Source organism: Pyxicephalus adspersus, chromosome 4, assembly GCF_032062135.1.
Source record: "Pyxicephalus adspersus chromosome 4, UCB_Pads_2.0, whole genome shotgun sequence".
Lineage (NCBI taxonomy): Eukaryota > Metazoa > Chordata > Amphibia > Anura > Pyxicephalidae > Pyxicephalus > Pyxicephalus adspersus.
The window spans coordinates 43,111,997-43,132,311 of record NC_092861.1 but is presented as its reverse complement, the minus strand read 5'-3'; the positions used below and the strand labels follow the sequence as shown (position 1 = coordinate 43,132,311).

Below are 20,315 nucleotides of genomic sequence, written 5' to 3'. Positions count from 1 at the left end.
GATAATGTTTTTCAAAATAGTTTTTATTTTTTTACATGAAGTTTCTCTGTAGTGGCCAGCATCTGACATCAAGAACAATCCACAATCTCGCAGCCATATTTTTAGGTTATGAGTGGTATGCTTCATGTAAGGATATTTGTCCTATAAGTCATGACCACTGTTTTTCCATTCTTTGTACTACTTCATCCACTTCTAGCTTATTGAAAAGTTATTAATGTCATGAGGGATGCAACAACCAGACATAGTTTTTAATATCCAGGTCCCAGACCTGTTATCTGGAGGGCAACAACACAAGGTAGGTATGTGCCATAGGAGGCATGTTTGCTATGCATACCGAAAACTGCTGATTATCGAAGAAGCTCACCACCCACCAAAAAGTTTAGTTCCACTTGAAACCTCATAAGGTATAACATATGCGTGTGTGTCAAGCATCAGATTTTACATTTAAGTAATTGTTTTCTTTTTTTCATTTAAAGGGCAAGGAAAAACTGGCAGATGCAAAAAGGAAAGAATTGTCCAAAAATACCAAGAGTGACCACTTGACTGTCCTAAATGCTGTTTTGGTAAGCAGTGATGCTCCTTTTTTTATTTGCCAGGTAGTTATTTTACATAGTAAATAGTAAGGTTGAAGAAAGACATCAAGTCTATTAAGTTCAACCGCTAGGAAAATAAATATATCCCAGATAAAAAAAACCTAAAGCATTTTAACATTTTATGCTATGGTGCTTGAAAGTTTGCGAACCCTTTAACATAAAATTGTTCTATATTTTTTAAATGAATGTGACATAAAACCACATCTGATTTTCAAACAAAACATGCGGCAAGACAACAACCTTTTTAAAGGATTCACAAATTTTCAAGAACCATGGTAGGGATAGCAATGAGAAAGTCATTCCTGGACATTTCACCTCCTAAACAGGTATTTGGAGAAACTAAATACAATTGTAACTGATGTGGAAGAATGCTATAGTCGCCTTCCAAAAAGATCTGCCTAAAAATTCTCTTACAGATAGTAAGATATGTGCACTATTCCTAAGCTATGGATGTAAGGTGGCACATGCAGATCTTTTTCAAAGAGCACAGATGTGCACCTTCATTAAGTCAATTCTTTTTATTAACTTGATGATAAATATATTCTATAAATACCCGTTTCATCAGTGGTTGATCCCAGTCTGTCAGTGTTTCTTGATTTAAAATATTGTTACCGCATTTGTCACAGTAGGGTGTCTTTTTTTTTTCTAATAATATTATTATTATGGTGTGTTTTAAAATTATTTTGGCACATTTGCCACAATTTGCAATGCTGTTTTGATGTTTCAATTGTCCGTTTTCTGTACACAAAAAGCTGCTTAGTATAAGTAGCATTCATTTCCCTGAATTATGCTTTAATTGACGTGTATGTTTACCATCTTAGGGTTGGGAGGAATCAAAGCGAGGTGGTCCAAAAGCGGAGAGGGACTACTGCTGGGAAAACTTTCTGTCTTCAAATACACTTAAGGTATTTTCCTTTTTGTAACCATGTAATAATAATGGGTTTTGTTGCACAGATCAACAATACAACTCTACAATGCACAGATATTTCTTCATGTTTGTCTTTTTCTTTTAGATGCTAAGTGACATGAAAGGTCAGTTTGCTGAGCACTTGCTTGGGGCAGGCTTTGTCAGCAGCAGAAATCCAAAGCATTCTAAAGCTAATATTAATTCAGGTATGCAAAAATTCTAAATTATCAGCCTACTGTTCCATTTATCTTACAAAGTGTCTCCAATAAGGTATACTGTTTTGTAGATAATGAAAAGCTCATCAAGGCTATTATCTGTGCTGGACTGTACCCAAAAGTGGCAAAGATCCGCCCAAGCTTCAGTAAAAAAAGGCAAATGTAAGTAATAGAATTTTCTAGCCCTTGCCATTTTTAGGAATATAGGCTAATGAATAGTCCTTAAAGAGGCACGGTGACCTAGTGATTGCCGGTCAAAGAGAAAGTAATAATAGTCAAGGTGACGATGTCCCCCTTAGGACAGTACTGATTGTAGTGCATGGGGTACCATGGACTTGTTGGAATACAAACTAAATTGATATGGTTACATAGTTTTTGTGAAAAATCACATACAACCAGTTCAACCTGTGACATACTTTATGATGTTTTGGTCCAGTAAAAGGCAAACAAATTTATACTGTGGCAAATATCCCACAGAATAATATTGTCATTACATCATATCACAAATTAGTAATGGAGTGAAACACAATCCAGCTGTGGCAAATTTTGTCACTCAAAATGTATCCATTGGCTTTTAGAAAATATTTTTGGTTATTGATTTTACCATTGCAGCCTCTTCACTACAGAATACTTTTACCATGAAAAAATCTCTTTTGTAAAATCCTCATATTATCTGCGTGAGGTTTGTCTCCCCATATTTGCATGGGTTTCCTTCTACAGTTAAAAGTTGTAATATTGGGGTATTTGGCTGTGATAATACTGCGTTCCATAGATGAATGTTGAGTGTGCTGTTATCGTAACATATTGCGCCTCACTTACATAACTGTCTTTCTTAAGAACCGTCTGTAACTCATATAACACACAATCAATTCCAAATAATAATAATGTGCAATCTATCCCAATCTTCCAGTTGCCAAGTGTCAGATTTGATTGCTGTGATCCAAAGCAGACTGTCCCTATGGAAGACACTTTGACATATGAGGTTCAATGATTCTTCAGCAATGCTATCTGAAATCTGTGATTTCATTTTTATTAGCCATGGTTGTCAGCCTGCCACTTTTTATTTTGTTTTGTATTTTGTATCATCCTAACAATATAATCTGTATTGCTCTTTTACCTATGTAAAGTGTATGTAAACATTGCATGTGCTAAGGTATGGTGTGGAGGACCTGGTGTTTATTTGCCCTGCTCTCTGTGGGTTTTATTTGCGCTTGGTAAGTTTCAGTACAAAGTTTGTAAAAGATCAAGTAAGCTGCCATTTCTGATCTCTCCTTTAAATCATGTTAGTTTTCTGGCTGTCCTCATTTCTTAAATTCAGTCTTCAGGCAAACACTGCTAAGCAAATAAATTGTTTCAGCTCGAAAAGACTTTTTCTGTACATTTTTTTTGGCAGGTGTACATTAAAGGTAAAATCCACACTTGTGGGTGCTAGTTATGTTATGTGCGGTGTCTTAATTTCCAACCCTAAATGCACATAAAGCTTAATATGTGTAAAGTCTTACGTGATTTCAGAGGTAGTGAATGAAATAGCAAATCGGGAACTCCATGTGGGGCATTTTTTCTATTTTAGAATGCAGTTTCAAATGTGTTGATCAGGGCTTTAAATTTATATAGAATTGCAGTTGTGCAATATCATAAGGTAATTTTGAACTCCTATTTAATGTATTATGTTTCCATTAGGGTAAAAGTTTATACCAAACCAGATGGTAAGGTCTGCATTCATCCCAAGTCTGTCAATGTGGAAGAGGCAGAGTTTCACTATTCCTGGCTTGTCTACCATCTGAAGATGAAAACCAGTAGTGTAAGCATTTCTTAATTCTTATGATAAATCTTCAAAAAATGTAGGAGGAAACTCCTTAACAAACTTAGGATTGTGTTCAGTTGTCCAGTTCTAATAATATACTTACCACATAAGGATCTGGAATATCAATTCTGTAATCCTAAACCAAGCATTCTCACACATACTTAGATGTAGTCTGCCTCACCTCCCTGTCTTCCCAGGCTGCAGAATCCTCCCTTGTGTGTAAAAATGTACATTATTTTTAGTTAGGAATTATACACATTTATCATCAAAAATACTTGGTATTTAAATTTATATCCATTTGAAAGCATTTATGTATGTATGTAAAATTTGATGTATAATCATTTCATCAAAGAAGTCTAGTTTCTTGTGAAACCTGAATCCTATCTAATATAGCAATAACTTATTCTTGGGTATAATGCAGCTATAATTAACCAGCAAATGATCGCTAGTTATTTGTAATCCATTTGTCTATTTATTTATATATATATATATATATATATATATATATATATATAAAGCTCCACTCCATAATAATGATTTAAGGACCAGGTACTCCATCATCTCATGTATATTATACTCCTAAACTAATTGTGGCAGAGTCATCATGTAAGTCATACTCCTAATGAATGCATAGATATAGCACTATCCACGTTAAATGGTACTATATCAAAGGAATGGAGATCTTATTTGGCTGCATACAAATATTAGATTTTCATTGATGGAAACAATCTTTCATGATCATTTCCAGTGACCGAATAATGAATGAGCACTTGTACACACATTCTGTTCCATGGAGTGGGGAGCAAACTCTACAACTTATCTTGCATAGCAGTTGTTCCATACACTCATTCATGGTTCCACCGTAAGGTATCCATGAATGATGTTTAATGGCCAACGTATGCATGTCACATTCTTGCCTGAGACAAATGCGACCATCCGTTCTCGGACAATAATTATCTGACGTGTACACAGTCCTCAAAACTGTCACTGTATTTTTTAATCCTCATCATTGATACAAGCTCTCGCATTATTGATAAAAGTTACCTGAGAACACTCCTGTAATCTACTATTCGAAAAGCTTGGATGCAGCTTGCTAAGAAGAACTTTCAATTTCTTCTTTAAAATCCATTATATAAAAAGTGTGTGTGTGTGTTGAGGGAATATACATGTAAGTACTACTTAGAGATCCTGCATTTCAGGGAAGGCTCTGATGATTTTAGATCATACATTTATTAAACATTTTTTGTGCATTAGTACAACCCTATTAGTTATTTAGATATGTTTGGTCATTTGATTTACATGTAATACCATTTACCCAAGATCAGGATCAGTGAGAGTCCCCAAAAAGTGGTAGTTAATTGGAGGTGAAAATGTGTTGTATTGTGATAATAATACATACAAATATTTTTAAAGTACTAAAGGACTTTTTCTCCTCCTCCTTCCTTCCCTTTACACATCCTTGTTGCTCATAAAGGATGGAGCAGAAGAAATGTGGGGTTTCTTTCGTAGCTAACTCCCTAATCTCAGTTCCAGAAATAATTTTGGCTTTTTTTTTTTTTCTTCTATAGTCACATTGGTTTTAATACGTGTTAATTAAACTGGGAGAATTTTTTTTGTCTTTTAAAATGTATACAAAGTGGAGATGTTTTTATTGAACTAAAACACAGCCAAAATAACCTTTTTCTATATCATAAATAATAATTATCTTTGTTTCGTTCCTTTTGTTGTATTTGTAAAAAAATTTTCAATAAAAACTCAGTTTCATTAATAATAATTATCGATGACCAAAACCGAATTGCAAGTAATGTTGTTACTGTTTTAAACAGTTGCAACAATCCCATTCTCTGTGGTTTGATAAATGTCACATCCTCAATTATAACTGCTAATTGTGTTATGTCAATATTTGCAGATTTACCTGTATGACTGTACAGAGGTGTCTCCATATTCACTACTTTTCTTTGGAGGAGATATTTCCATCCAGAAGGACAAGGACCAGGACACCATTGCTGTGGATGAATGGATTGTTTTTCAGTCGCCCGCTCGGATTGCAAACCTGGTCAAGGTAATGCTACTGCAATAAAAAATTCTAATTTTTTTTTTTAATGTGCACTTTTTTAATATTCACATTTCAAAACTTACCTGTTCAAATCTATTGAGGTTTTTTATTAGGTCTTGTCCAAATAAATATGTGACCTCTTGTTTAAGTGAAAAAGTAAATCATGGACATAAAAAAAACAGGTTTTTAGAAAACAAAATAATTGCTAACTTTTTTCTTTATGTAAAAAGAAAGGGGGAAGGAGAATACATATGTAGAGGTAATACTTTCTTTAAGTTGCCTCTCACTTCCTCTGCCACACATCTTCACTGCTATTTAACCACCATAGGCAGTGAGGGGTGGGGTCACTCTGTTCTTTCTGCCTACATTGTGGGGTTATTTGTTTTGCATTGTGGGGCAGGAAATCCATGCCTGTAACCGCTGTGGTCGCTTATGATAGAGGCTGTGGGTTACTGGTTGGAACTTGCAAGAGCAAGGGATAAGGTATAAGAACAAAAAAAAAATATTTAACTCCTTCAATCCAGATGTTTTTAGTTAAACCTGGAGTTAGGCTATGTACTCATACCGGTAGTAGGTTTTTGGCATCTTTCATGATCCTTTCCAACGAAAGATTCATGAACCAGCACTGCACATACAGCACTGTTCTGCTCTATGGAGAGGGGAGAGCTTTCTCTCCTTCACTTGTATTGCAATCCTTAGTTGTTCGGGGAAGCAGATCCATGAAAGAAGTCGGATGAGCACTGTACACACATCTGATACTAGCACTGAAGCGATATTGGATGAAAATCATCTAACGTGTGTACGTAGCCTTAAAGTTTCTTAGCCAATTAAAACAAATATTGCTTTAACTTCAAACTTTTTCTGTAAACAAAACAATTAATCTTATATAAAGTAATACGTTTAGTTTCCTGTGATATCTTTACATTGTTCTTTTTACAGCAGTACCATGTTGATGACGTAAGTGGCAAAAGGAGTGTCCGTTTGTGTTTTAAAAGTCTGAGCACCTAACATTTCCTGAACAATCGAATTTCTGATTCAATAATATTATGGATACTTCTTGAAATTCTTTTCCTATTTTAACATACTATTTCTGGGATGGTGTTTATGCAGGCTGTTTATTAGGAAGGTGTTTATTAGTGTTGTGTAATAATATTCTAGGTTTATTGTAAAACTTGAGTGTGAGTTGGAAGTGTGCACTTTTTCTACATTAAATAGGTAGCTTACCATCTGTAAGTGTAGTATAAACCATGCGTTGTAATTATTCTCTTTATGGAGTGCACTGCAAGACTCGATGTATTTGAAGGTACAAAAGGCTCAAGAGATACTTGCAGAAGACATTTATATATAATTATAATTTATAATAACTCCTTCCAGAACTTTACTGTGAATGTGGTGTTCAGTGTTTCTTTTTTATTGTAGGATTTAAAGACGGAGCTTGATTCCCTTTTGCAAGATAAGATAGAAAATCCTAAGCCTGTAGACTGGAATGAAACAGAATCAAGAGACTGTGCTGTTCTCTCCGCTATTATTGATCTAATAACTACACAGGAGAATGGTGAGTCCAAGAATTTTGCCCCTCAAGTACAGAAGAAAACCCGGCATTGTGCAGCTAATTTTCAGTTTTATCAAACAACCAACCAATAAATTTTTGCTATTGAACAGCAAAGACTTTATCTGCCACTAGAGGGACCCTCAAGCTATTGCACTGATGCAGAACTGTGAGAAATGTAACTTGTACATTATAGTGATGGCCTATTGATTATCTGTTAATGGTTTTCAGTGACTTTTATATGTGGCTATGAAATTGCATTACTGTGCTCAACAGTATGTGTGACACTAATTCAAGCACCTGCAGAATTATATTGTTCAGAATAGAATGGGGACATACAGGTTTATGGATTCCTTTATGCTGAAAATGTTTTGTTTAATGTTTATACAGTTGTTATAAGCCTTATCAAAAATTGTTCTGAATGTTTAGAGTTTTCACATATTCATGGAGTTGAAATTACAGTCAGTGTACTATTTATGTTCAGATAAAATGTATTGCGCCTCATTTTCTGTGTTCTAAGTACAGGGAGGCACGGGCTGTGTATTTATAAAGGACAGAGAAAAGGAGGCATGTTAAAAGGGGAAACTCCTTCATTCCTTCCTAAATTTCAAGCCTGTCCTGCTAATACATTGTATGTTTGCTATAAATAATAAACATTTCCGTTTTTCTAATCTTCTTGCTAGGTTCTCTGCTAATCTCTCATTGCCTTCCCAAGATGTGTTACACAAGTCCACTACTAAAGGTTTATAACTGCAGAGGAAGTTGTATTTTAACAAAAAGTTAACCTCCATAGAAAGTTGTTCAAATATCATAAATAATTTTTTTTATTTTGTTCTAAACATGCCACAGGCTGTTTACATTGCATGAGACTATTCTGCAGAACCATAGCTTCGTGGAACATAAGGTAAAAACTAACTCTGGGCCCACCACCTCCAACTGATGGAAGGATTTAATTCTGAGTAAAACTTACTGCAGGGTACTGCATTAAATCAAATCCTTCCTCAGTGAGGGAGGACACAAGGTTTATGGCTTATTAACTGCCCTGGGTTCAATTTTAGGTACACCCTGTCCCGAAGCCATTCGTACACCCATGATTACTAAAACTGATTCCACTGTCGCACTGTCAGAAATGCCTAAAATAAAATGTGGAAACACCTTAGTTTGAGCCTCATAAATCACACACCTGTGCAGATAAACTCACAAACACAATAATTACAGTTGTACCTAAACCAGTGTCAGGTTGCAACATAAAACTTGTTTTCACCATAAAAAGACCTTCATTGCTTTGATTATTTGATTTACTTTTCTCATGATGGCAGTGAGACATATATGGTATGGGATGCTTTGCAGTGTACCAGCTAGCCAAGCTGGATGGGCTTATGGTCATGGGGTCCTGACTATGCAGTTTTATCCCAAGACAGCCTAATTATCAACAAGTCCTATAAAATCTGAAGGCATAAAATTGTTGATGTAATCAGAGGTTTTCATTTACAGTTCTTAAAGAGTATCTGGACCTGTGGCACTTACCTATCCATGCTCCCTCTTAGGATACCTCCATCTTTCTTTCTTCTTATGCCTGGTGACAATTTTTGGCCATCTTGATGGGATGGATGAAGGGGAGCCAGGATTGCTGGGTATCCCTGGTAACCAAAGCTGACCATGCACGCTCAAGTTTTATTTTTTAATATATTCCTAGCACAATCATGCAGGTAAGATGTGGCCTGTCCTGCAATGAGCACCTGTCGTAATATTTATTTTGAATAGTAGGAAGATGATCTGAAGATTATGCTTGGAAATAGTCAATTTCCTCTGTGGACCTCGCCATACCTTCCTGTAGGTGATTACTTTAGCATTAAATGCACATCTCTTTATGGATCCAAGTGATAAGCAGATGGAAGCCTTTTTTCTAAGCTCTGCTCTACATTTGATTTTTTTTTTTTTTTTTACCTCTAACCTTCGCTACCAAGGACACGAGGCTCAAAAGTAGCAAGTAAATGACTTCCAGCTCTAACTGCACACACAGGTTTGTTCAGTAGGGTGAGTTTCAGATGGGAATGTAGCAAACTGACTTCGCTGTGATCGCTTCTGAAGAGAATAACACTTGTAGAGCTCAGCTCAATACTTCCAGGGACATGGGAGAGCACAATCTGTGCACAAATAGTTAAAGTACAGATCAGAAACTTCTCACCTGCAGAGTATTATTACATGGGGTACTGTTACACCCCTTGTCATGACAAAAATGAGTTAAAAGAGAAAAAAATTTAATTAAAAAAAAAAATTCTCCCTAAAAAATGTCTCCTACTCCTACATAAATGCACATACATACGAAAATTAATGCATACAAACACTAATGTTTGAGAAATGTAGTTTCTTTGTAGTTGCTTTATCATCCATATTATAAAAAATCAGGAATATAGTGTGCATGTGTGCACTAAAATTTAAGGCTGATAAGTCTTAGTGCAAATATAATGTGACATATAAAACAATTCAACCAACACCATTTTATTCTATAGGGGCTTTGACTTCCAAAAATATATAATAATAAGGGGAGGATTTTAAGTAATCATCTGGCCTAATATGTGTATTTAACCATGTGTACAAAACAAAAAGGCTCTAGCTGTGTTAAAAGCTCTAGCCAACTAGTGAGGTCTAGCTGCTAAGACCACCATGGTTCCCTTCATACATAACAATACAATGGAGAAATGTGTGCAGCCACAAAGATATAGGTTCATAGAAATAGATAATAGAAATAGATTACCTAGGATAAAGTGGAGAGAAAAGACCTTTAAAAGAAAACTAATACAGCTGCCTGGTCAACTGAAGTAATAAATTGTTTTGGGGCTTACAAACATTTCAACCCCCCCTTTACATTTGGCCCCTTGCACTGTATATCTGACTAGCTCTGGGTTTAGTAACAATCATTTCATACTCATAGTTTTCTGCAGCACTGTAATCTGATTATTGATTTAATCCAATTACCTAAATCCTATTGTATTCTATTTGTGGAGTGATAGCTGAAAACTCCTGATTTAAATTACATTTAGTGTTGACATAAGTGCTAGCCAATACATTTACATAGGCTGGCATACATGTAATGCATTGAAGTCAGTAGCAATGACTGAGCACGTTTATTAATATGTCCCCAAATATTGTGTAGTTAGTTGAGCTTTTAGTTGAGATATGTTCAAACAGAAAAAATAGTCTCCTCTGCAATAAAACATGCTTGCCTGTCTGATCACTGTTGTCTGAATACCTGGCACATCCTGGCTTCCTCTGTGGCTGCTGGAACCTAATGATCTCTTGTGTGGGTGTTACATCATCCCAGCCAATCAAGATGGCTGAAGTTTGGTATTAGTAAGAGGAGAAGAAAGAAGATGGCCAAGAATGAGGACAGGTGAGTGTATATAAAAAAAATTTGATCAGCGGGTAAGGTTATTTTTGCAGAAGGTACTGACCTGATTTCAATATTCTTTGAAAAAAGTGTTTAGTTCTACTTTAAAGTGTACCTCTGCATTAACTACCTCTAACATGATCAGATCATGGGCTTATTCTGCTTTCTGTCCACCTATGAGCACAGACAAACCCTTTACATGCATGTCCAGCATATCCCTCCAGAAGCAATGCAGGCTGTTGCATTTGTGGGTAAAGCCAACTTGTTTTTATTCAGATACCCTTTCTTGGGTGTCCTTTTGCCAAAGTCTAAGGTCACTTCTACAGTCCCCAGGTTCCACTCTGGCTTCCTATTGTCTGATTACATTATTACCTGTTATTCTGATTCTTCGTACAGCCTCTTGGTCTAAAATCTGTTCTCTTTCCTCCTTAGCTCACAAATTACCCCTTCTAATATCAGTTTAAGTGAGATAGTAAACCTTTCCAAACATTTTAAATCAAGATGCACAGCTATGCAAACAAGTGTGCAATGAATCACTTGGAAGCCCCAAAAAACATGCATTCTAAATGAAGCTGTATATAAATTGATCCACTTGCCTGGGATATAAAATGTATAAAATAGAAAAGTTATCTGTCTTTTCATTGCTTTTACATTTCTTTATTTGCTTTAGTGAATAGAATGTAACTGTTGCTTCAAGCTTCAAGAACAAACATTGCAATGAATCCAATTATTTATTTACAGTACTTATTGGCCTATGTGCTAACAGTTGGAGGAGACTGCATGGGTTTGATTCCAGCTGATGAATGTTGAAGTCCTAAGATAGCATGAAGTGTTCCTTTTTCTGAGTCAGAATGAAGCAACAAAATATACTGAATGAATTGAAGTCCACATATATAAAAAGGAAAAAGAGAAATAAATACATACCTACAGCTTCTGCACAGCAACTACTTTAAGGTCAGTCACCCCTTATATTTACTTACAATTTCCCAATTTGTTTTTACTGGTGCTTTTTGTCTCCTGGATCGTCTTAATAAACAAAGAATGCAATTCTAAATTCTAATAAAGTCTTGTTTTTTTAAATAAAACTTTAAAGCATCACATGTTAAAACATTAATTGCCACAGGCCTGTATGCTTTAACCCACGTGCATACCTATGTGTAGCTCCCATAAAGGCACTTGTGTCTTCAATATGAATAGAACCCTATATTGTTAGCTTCCCTTAATAAGTTCTCTTTTGGCACCAGGGACATTAGAGAAGAATTTATCTACAGAAGCCAGTATTGCCTGTGGTCCACCTGCATTTTATATTTCCCAATTTTTGCTTATTAGGCTTAATATACACTTTGTGGATGAAGCCTTTTTAGGAGAGGGGGTCTTTGCTTCCTTCAAATAGAGCATCTGGTATGGAGCACAGTGAGCTGCACAACACTGACAAATTTCATTATATATCTTCTGAGATTAGCAGCTCCTAATTACACTTGTTAGATATACAAGTAGGGGGCTGCAGGCACAGGAGAGTCTAGACACCCTCATATACTAGGGTCTGTATATCTATTTTAAAAAAAGAATTGCACACTAAAGATACAATTTTCTAAGGTACTGCTTAGATACAATTAACATTTCCAGATGTTCCCAATAATATGGCAATTCTTCACTATAGGAGTTAAAGTGAAACTCATTAAAATAAAAAATATCACTTACCTTTACTACTGCATAAAGTAAAAATTGTGGTTATAGGGTCTGCCTTAAAGCGTACCTAACCTCAACATTTTCACGTTACAAAAAACGTTAGACAACCCCTATATGTAAAGGAATTAAGTAACTATTTTTTATTGCAGCACCTCTCCTTTCAGTCTTGATCACCTGAAGGAGAGCGCAGAGTCTCCCGAGATACATACGCAGTCGAGATCGAACTTAAAGCAGAAATACTCTGAAAACAAATAAAATTACACTTACCTTTAAAAATCCTGACTTTTTTTTTTTTTTTTTTGACTTCCTGGCAAAGGTAAGAGTAATTTTATTTGTTTTCAGTATAGTTCTGCTTTAAGTTCCACTTTCACAATGGCCCACAATTTCTAAACCAAAGTCTCTTGAAGCAGAACTAAATGTAAAAATTAAAAAACTATAACCAGGCAGGTCCTTTCTTTTGCAGGAGGACAGGCAATAAAATAAACATACCTGTCTAGCAAATTTTTAATTACACTCACCTCATCCCGTTTTGGACCCAGTCATCTTCTTCTCTTCCTGGTTTCCTGCTCTTTGGTCTTCTTGATTTGCCAGACCAGGTGATGTAACTCTCATGCAAGCCCCAGCATGGAATCCTCAGGCAGTAACAAACAAGCAGAGAAGTATGTAATGTAAGAAGTATTGAAAATATTCTATGTAACATACTGTATGTAGATGTTATACCCATGCCATAGCTTTTTTTTTTGTCTAAACATTAGTAAGGAGAAAATCAACCCAATAGCATACATTGTCCTCCCTCTGTGCAGCTCTATCAATCAGTGAATCCTCTTGCGTCATGAAAATAAAGCAAATACATAAAAAAAAATACATTATACAAAAACACTGGTCATTTCTCTCAAGAGTTTACCCTGGAACTTTCAATCCAATATTAATTTTTAAATCTGTTTCTCTCTGTCAATGCAGGGCAAAGCAATAATGTTTCTAACATGAACAGTAATGGCTAGGCCAGCTGCAAAAATAAAGCCATTATCCCCTTTCTTGTTTTGCAAGATAATGTTCTAAAGTCTGTTAAAAAGCAAAAGACCTTAACAATTATCTGAAAGTTTTGAAGCTTGCTGGTATTAAAATATCAATTTTCCTGGTAAGAGACTTCTTTGGGTTCTGAATCAAACACTATATTTTATTACAGGGCTGCTATGCTAATTTCTGACACATCAAGCAGTAGCAGGGAACACTGCATGCAGGTGGAGGGAAGCTGGAACAGATGCTGTATCCTTATCTGATATAATGGGATTTCAGAGGTATTGATGTCAGCAGCTGCCACTCCATTACAAGAAAAACATGATGAAATATTTAATTAAAATGATCTTCTTCAAAGCACACAGTTTAGTATCCTAGTTAAAAATTAGGATAATTGAGAGTACTTTGCAAATTGTGTTGAGAATGACGAGATTGGCTCGCTTGGATTACACAGACAGTAGTTCCACATATCATTGTAAACCCTCAATTTCATATTTGTGTTTAGGCTTCTCTGACATGACAGAGGACTAGTGATGAACAAGTAGTAATATGGAAAGTTCAAAAGTGTCTGGTATAGAGCACTTGTGCACATAAGCAATATGTCCTAGTTTCACCTTTATTTAATTTTGTTGCTAAAAAAAAAGCAGTACATAGAATATATATAGTCAACATTTATCTCGTGTTGCATTCGTTGCAGCAGTACAACTATTTTCTTCCAACCCCAATAGGCAGAAATGGATTGTATGATACATATAGATTTTTATAGTTGATGGTTTATGTAATGGGATTTTTCATTACCAGAAACACTGGCTGTGAAATCTACCTAGCAGACACAGCCATCTATATATGTTGGCCAATGCCAGTAGTGTCATTTCTCTAACTACATTCTTTGTAATATAAACTATTCTATTCTAAACGAAACCAGGCAGTGACCAACAAACTGCACCCCTCCCAAAATGTTCTCCCCGCCTGTGTTCCTTAGAGATACAGGAAGCAAGTGTATGATTCTACCTATTCTACACAAAATTAAAAAACATGAAATTCAGTTGTTGTTAAACAATAATCTCATTGGTTCTTGTAATTACTAAAATTTACCTGCATATTTTACATAAAACAACAATGTCTTGAGTGTTTTTACCTACACATCACATTATTAGGACATTTTTATACAGACGATTCAATAACAGAATAGGCCATGTATAAGTCCATGCTTGGCACTGTGCCATTTGGGAATTTTACCAGCACATACTGCAGACTCCCAATCTGATCTTCAGCAGGTCTTACTATTAGGTAAATACAATATAAGATGAACTTTACCATCATTTTAGACTCCACAGGCCTTATCAAGTTCATGGTAGTGCCACACTAAATGTCAACCACAGTGGTGGAGGGATGATGATTTGGACTTGTTTTGCAAAGCTCTGCTCCCTGAGTTGCTGAGAAAAGGGAAATCCTGATGATGCCTTTGCTGTCATCAGGGTTTCCCTTTCCTCAGGGAGCAGAGCAATCAGCGGAGCTTTACTATGCTGACAGCTCTGCTCCCCTGATCCTGGAGGCAATATGAGGGCGGTTGTTGCTGCTGCTAAAGGTGGTTGAATCATTGGGTGTAGTTTTTTTTTTTTTTTACATATGGCTTATCTATTTTCTCTTCATTTTTTTAAAGCATTGAAAACCCTTTTATTTAAAGTAAAATTTTTATTTTTAGTGTTCTTTTAAATGCAGCAGCACCCCCTTAATGAATGGGAGAGCAGAGCCTCCCGAGATACCTACGTGACCCATCCAGGAAGGCTTTGCGGCTGCTCCTTCTGCGCATGCCTTAGATGTGCGGACATGCGCAGAAGGAGCTCTTTCATCAATAAGGAAAAACGTTTTTTCCCAGCCTACGTTACCCAATCTCACGGCTGCCCAGTATGAGATTGGGTGACGTAGGAAGAAGAACGCGGAAGAGGAGAGGAGAAGTTTGTGTCGCCTGGCACTCTCTCTGCGCCGGGCCAAAGACCAATACATATTTAAATAATTCTAACCTTTTAAGAACCAGAATATTTTTTATTATGTCCTGATAAGTAAAGCCTTAGAACTTAAAGAAGGTCTACTTTATTTCTCATGACACTTTAAACATGTAGAAGTACATGTGGATAGGTGAAAGCAAACCATAAAGTGGCCCTGTCACTACAAAATAAACAAAATCTAAAAGAAAATGCTGTATACTTACGTTTCAGGTAGCCCATATCTTCAAGCAACTCTGCTTTGCTGATCCACTGTAGGTATGTGATAGTGCCGGGTATTTGAATCTACTCCCACCATACCTTAACGTTTCTTATACTTTGCTAAAGAACTAAAAGGTCTATTTATAAAGCAGTGAATCTGACATGGAACCATTCACTACTAGATAATAGGTTACTGCCATTAAAACACATTGACCTGGAGGATTCTCCACCAGGTAATGTTCAGTGAATGTCAGAATAACTGCTTTATAAAAAAGACCCCTAATGACATGGACTTGATTAAGTTTGGACAAATTGTCCCATAGCTGTAATAGATATATTAACCCTACTTTGAAAAAAAACTAATTTATGATGAAAATGGTGCTACCTCAACTACAATTTGCTAAAGTGCAAAATATGTGAATTTCAGCAGCATAAAAAGCCATTGTGTTTTCTTCATTTTTGTCTGTCTTTATCTTTTAGCTTAAACATCTGGCAAATGTAATAAAATATGACTAGCAGCTGACTAGCTCTGGATGAATCAAATGTATTTTTGTTGATTGTTTGACCTGAGTGATCATAAGAGTTTTGAGAGGAAAGATCAATCTTAGGTTAACTTGGTTTCATGTGTTTATGATGTCCCTTAACCCTTGTTAAAACTATGGCACACTTTACCATAGTTTTATTAACCTTTTATTCAGAAAATCTCAGTAGCAATGATTACAAAGGGTTAAGGGACATCATAAACACGTTTAATATGTACATTATTCAATTAAAATAAGTAAAAATGCTTTTGTGGGTTTTCTGGACACTTTCTGTTGTAACCCTAAGTTTTTATTGTTTAATACTGCCACTAGGACATTAAGTGAAGATAAAACAACTAAAACTTGACAAATACATAAACCCGGCCCTACTCCACTAAAAAAATGTGTTTGTAATGTTGTGTATTAAAATCTGTCTGACTGCTGTCATTTTACATGGAGTTACTGGGTGCTTACAGATAATTTTAGGTCCATCAATAATTGGGGTGACAATAAGGACTGAGAAGTTAGGAGTAAGTTGCCACAAAAAGATAAATAGATGTAAGGAAAGTAGATTCTATTATCTCTGCTATGGAATAGATAAAGGAGGAGTGCTGGAGCAGAACACATGGAAGTGCCAAGTTGTGTTCTCTCCTCCCTTTTGTGGGGACATAGAATAAAGAAAACATGCTAGATGAAAAAAAGCCCAGGTAGGTGTCAGGTTCTGTTCTCTCCTCCCTCATATGGAGTTGTACAATGGGTGGAAGGTGAAGCGCTGCAGAAAAAGCAAGAATGAAGGTGTCGCTCTCTCCTCCCTATGGTGGCAAAAAGTGCTGGAGGAAAAATCAGCAAGGAGGTGTAGGGTTTTGTTCTCAATGTTTTTCCATTGGGCCATAAAATAGTTGGAGGAGGTGTCCTAAAGGAAAATCATGCTGGTGGGTGAAGTGTCCTGCTTTTCCTTCCCCGATATGGTTGCATGAAATGGAAGAGTGCTAGAGGAAAAGAAAGCATGGCAATAATGGGTATTCTCTCCCCCCTTCAATACATGGGTGGAGGAGTGCTTGAGGAAAAGAAAGCAAGGAGGTAGTGGGTCCTACTCTCAACTATCTATTTCATTCTATGGTGTCATATAATACATTAGGGAAGGATTGCTCGTGGAGAGCAGGAGGATACTGTGTTCTGTGCTCTTCCCCCTGTGTTGGCAGCAGAGACCTCCAGAAAGCCAGGAAAAGTTTGGAAGAGACTGATGTAAAACAGATGAATAGATGAAGTACACTAAAGCTGCGTACACACTGCCAATTTTTGTCGTTGGAAAGGATCTTTCACGATCCTTTCCAACGACAAGGGAGTGCACGATGCATGAACGGTGCTGTACATACAGCACGGGGGAGAGTGACGGAGCGGCACCCTGCTGCGCGCTCTCCCCTTCACTTTCATTACGATCGGCTGTCGTCCATCGTCCGTGGATCCGGCAGGTCGGTCGTCCGGACGATGGACGACACCGACTGTACACACGGCAGATTTTCGCCCGATAATTGGCCGATGCCGATTATCGGGCGATAAAAATCTGACGTGTGTACGTAGCTTAAGCCTCCTATAATTCTTCATAATAAATTCATTAAAGTAGCCAATTTGGTGCATTTGTCCCACAACAGCTGCAGAGATTATTTACACTGATATTACTGAATAGAGTTCTAACCAACATGTATCCAGGGTCATCTATTAGTTGGTTATATTTAACTATGACGCTCTACAGATGACACAGACAAGCTCCAAATTATTAGCTTAAACGAAAACAAAATAGTATGCATCTGCTGCAAAATTTCCAAACTTTCCAAATAATTCCAAAATTTATAATTTGTCCACTCCAGCTTTGGTAACCCTCACACATATTTTAGAGCAGGCTATTTAGAGTATTTGCAAAGCCATCCCCTGCAAAGAATCTCCCAGAATGGGGGTTTCATTTTGCTGTTCAGAACACGGTCAATAAAATGTTTTAAAAGAATGCAGACTCTGGAAGGAGGTGAAACTTTGTAAAGGAGCTTTAAACTGTGGGGATTAATTCATGCTGCTGCTGTACCCATGCTGTTAGCCAGTTCAAACACATTTGTGGGACAATTCGACATAACACAGGATGATTACTGGAGTGAGTTTGCATGCCCTGGCTGTTTTCCAAGGTGAAATTATGCAGAGAAAGATCAAATAAAGTCCTGGTTGTGAGCAGATAACCAGTGTACAAACTTACAAAAGTGTGACAAATTTCCTGACATTAGGGAGATTGTTTAACAATATTTAGCTTTCAAGTATTTTTGGCCCTGGGAGTTCCTGGTCAACATCCTTGTGTGTGTCTTTAATATTGTACGTTATAATGATTACAGTTTGCCCACAGCTGCAGACAAATGTATTGGATGGTAATTTTGTTAAAATAAGGTTTTTAAATATTTAGAAAATGTCACATATATTCATGGAGAAAATCAGCTGAGGTAGAACCTCTATTTAATGTACAGTGCTGCTCTATCCCTACCACTCATGTAGACATGAAAATGTTCACAGAGTTCATCATCAGTTTGGAAATATTATTTCTATGTATTTCTGTGTGTACTCACGGATTCGTTGGACACCCTTTGATTGACTAAAGAATTCATCAGCCAGTCTTCATTTTTTTCACAAAACATACAAAACACAGATGTAGAGTTAACATACATTTTAATTGGATTTCCGATTCCCTTTCAAATTACCCATAAATCTGATATAATCTCAAATGCTGAACAAAGCAGACAATTTATTTTAATGAAATTTGCATGTGAAGATGAAAGTATTTCTACTTTATATTGCTTTAAAGTTTTAATTGCAAAATGCTGCAACTGAAGCATATTTAATCAAAAGTTCATCTTTAAAATCATAAAGAAGGTAGGGGTAACCTTAGTATAGTCAGTGTTTGCAAGTGTAGAATGTGCTCTGTTTGGGGTGCCTTATATTCAAAGAAGGACCAAAAGATCTTATAAAGGGGGAAGGTTTATTTAAATATTAGGATAATATGTATATATTATTTACAAGAAGAGAAGAGGGTAAAGGGTATATAGAAAAGGGATGGGAGATGGAAGGGGTCTAGCTCTATCCCTAGCACATGGTCATTCCTACTCACACAACCATACACACAAGGTTTTCTCTCCTTGAACCATTCCTATCTGAAAGTGCAGAGCAAATCAAATTGTTGATCCATTCTTTGTGAGAACTTGCTCAAGAGGTCACAATGTATGTAGATTGCTATTACAGGTCCCTTCCCCCTCCGGGAAGAATGAAGCAATAGTGAACTGGTTTGGGAAGGAAATGCCACCAGGTGGGTAAACTGGCCAAGGTGTTAGTGATCCTCAGGCATCCACTCATGGAAGATCAATTATTGTCTCTGCTCAGCAATCCTTGGAATGTTGTTTTAGGGACTGCATCTGTCTTCACAGATAATGAAGTTGATAGTTTGCCTTCAAGGGGGCAGAATTATCCTTATATACAAGGCATATCATATCAATTTTAGTCACTTCCAACATTCCCTGGTCTTGTGCCCAAATGGCACACAAACATTTCAAGAAGTGACATAAAAAAAATGATATCTGTATTTATACTCCATTCTCTGCAACTTTCTCGCATAGGACAGCATTCCTCTGGAGGTAATTTCTTTGCAAACATAAAGTAGCCCAAGAAAGAGAACCCTGAGTCAGGAACCCATTCATCCAACATTCATACATTGCTCCACATGGATGCTGGCAATTCATCAATACCACTTAGGAGAATTTCACAATGATAATTTAGTAACTATATCATTGTAGCCTGTTCATTAACACGGTTTACCAACAAGTTACATTGAATTACGTATTTCATTCATGCTCACTAGATCTCTCATTTAATTTCAATGTCAGCAAGTCTAATACCCACTATGAATTTCCATTCTTCTGTTGAAATTGATATTATTAATGTCCTAAATTCATACACATTGTACTAATACAGCTTCCTACTTGAGATGAAGTATTAAACAATATATACATGGCCGATTAAGCTAGCATTAACATATGTGTTGTTCTATCTCTTGGTCCAAAGGCATACGGGGGTAATATATTGCATGATTCACACAAGAGCTGTGATAAATGTAAGCTTCACTTAAGTGTATGAAAAGTATTTACACTTTGGTCCTACTAATACATCACCAAGCCTCATTATTATCATTACATTATGTTTGCAAAGAAATTACCTCCAGAGGAATGCATGTATACATCACTCTTACATTATAAAAACACAACCTGAAAGAGAACACAAAGATCCTGACAATCTAATCATACACAGCAGACAATGGTAGAGTGTTTACAGTACTAAAATC

General features: G+C 36.4%; 1 protein-coding gene across 1 annotated transcript in view; it reads left to right on the top strand.

Moving 5' to 3' along the window:
* DHX36 (DEAH-box helicase 36) overlaps nucleotides 1-7,795 on the top strand; it is a 30,875-nt gene extending 23,080 nt beyond the window's left edge. Inside the window, exons 19-25 of the mRNA XM_072407995.1 lie at nucleotides 477-563; nucleotides 1,415-1,498; nucleotides 1,607-1,706; nucleotides 1,787-1,877; nucleotides 3,396-3,516; nucleotides 5,429-5,581; nucleotides 6,995-7,795. Coding sequence (XP_072264096.1) covers nucleotides 477-563; nucleotides 1,415-1,498; nucleotides 1,607-1,706; nucleotides 1,787-1,877; nucleotides 3,396-3,516; nucleotides 5,429-5,581; nucleotides 6,995-7,219 — 861 coding nt within the window. The 3' untranslated portion in view covers nucleotides 7,220-7,795. The remainder of the gene's footprint in view (nucleotides 1-476; nucleotides 564-1,414; nucleotides 1,499-1,606; nucleotides 1,707-1,786; nucleotides 1,878-3,395; nucleotides 3,517-5,428; nucleotides 5,582-6,994) is intronic.
* Nucleotides 7,796-20,315: the final 12,520 nt, after the last annotated feature.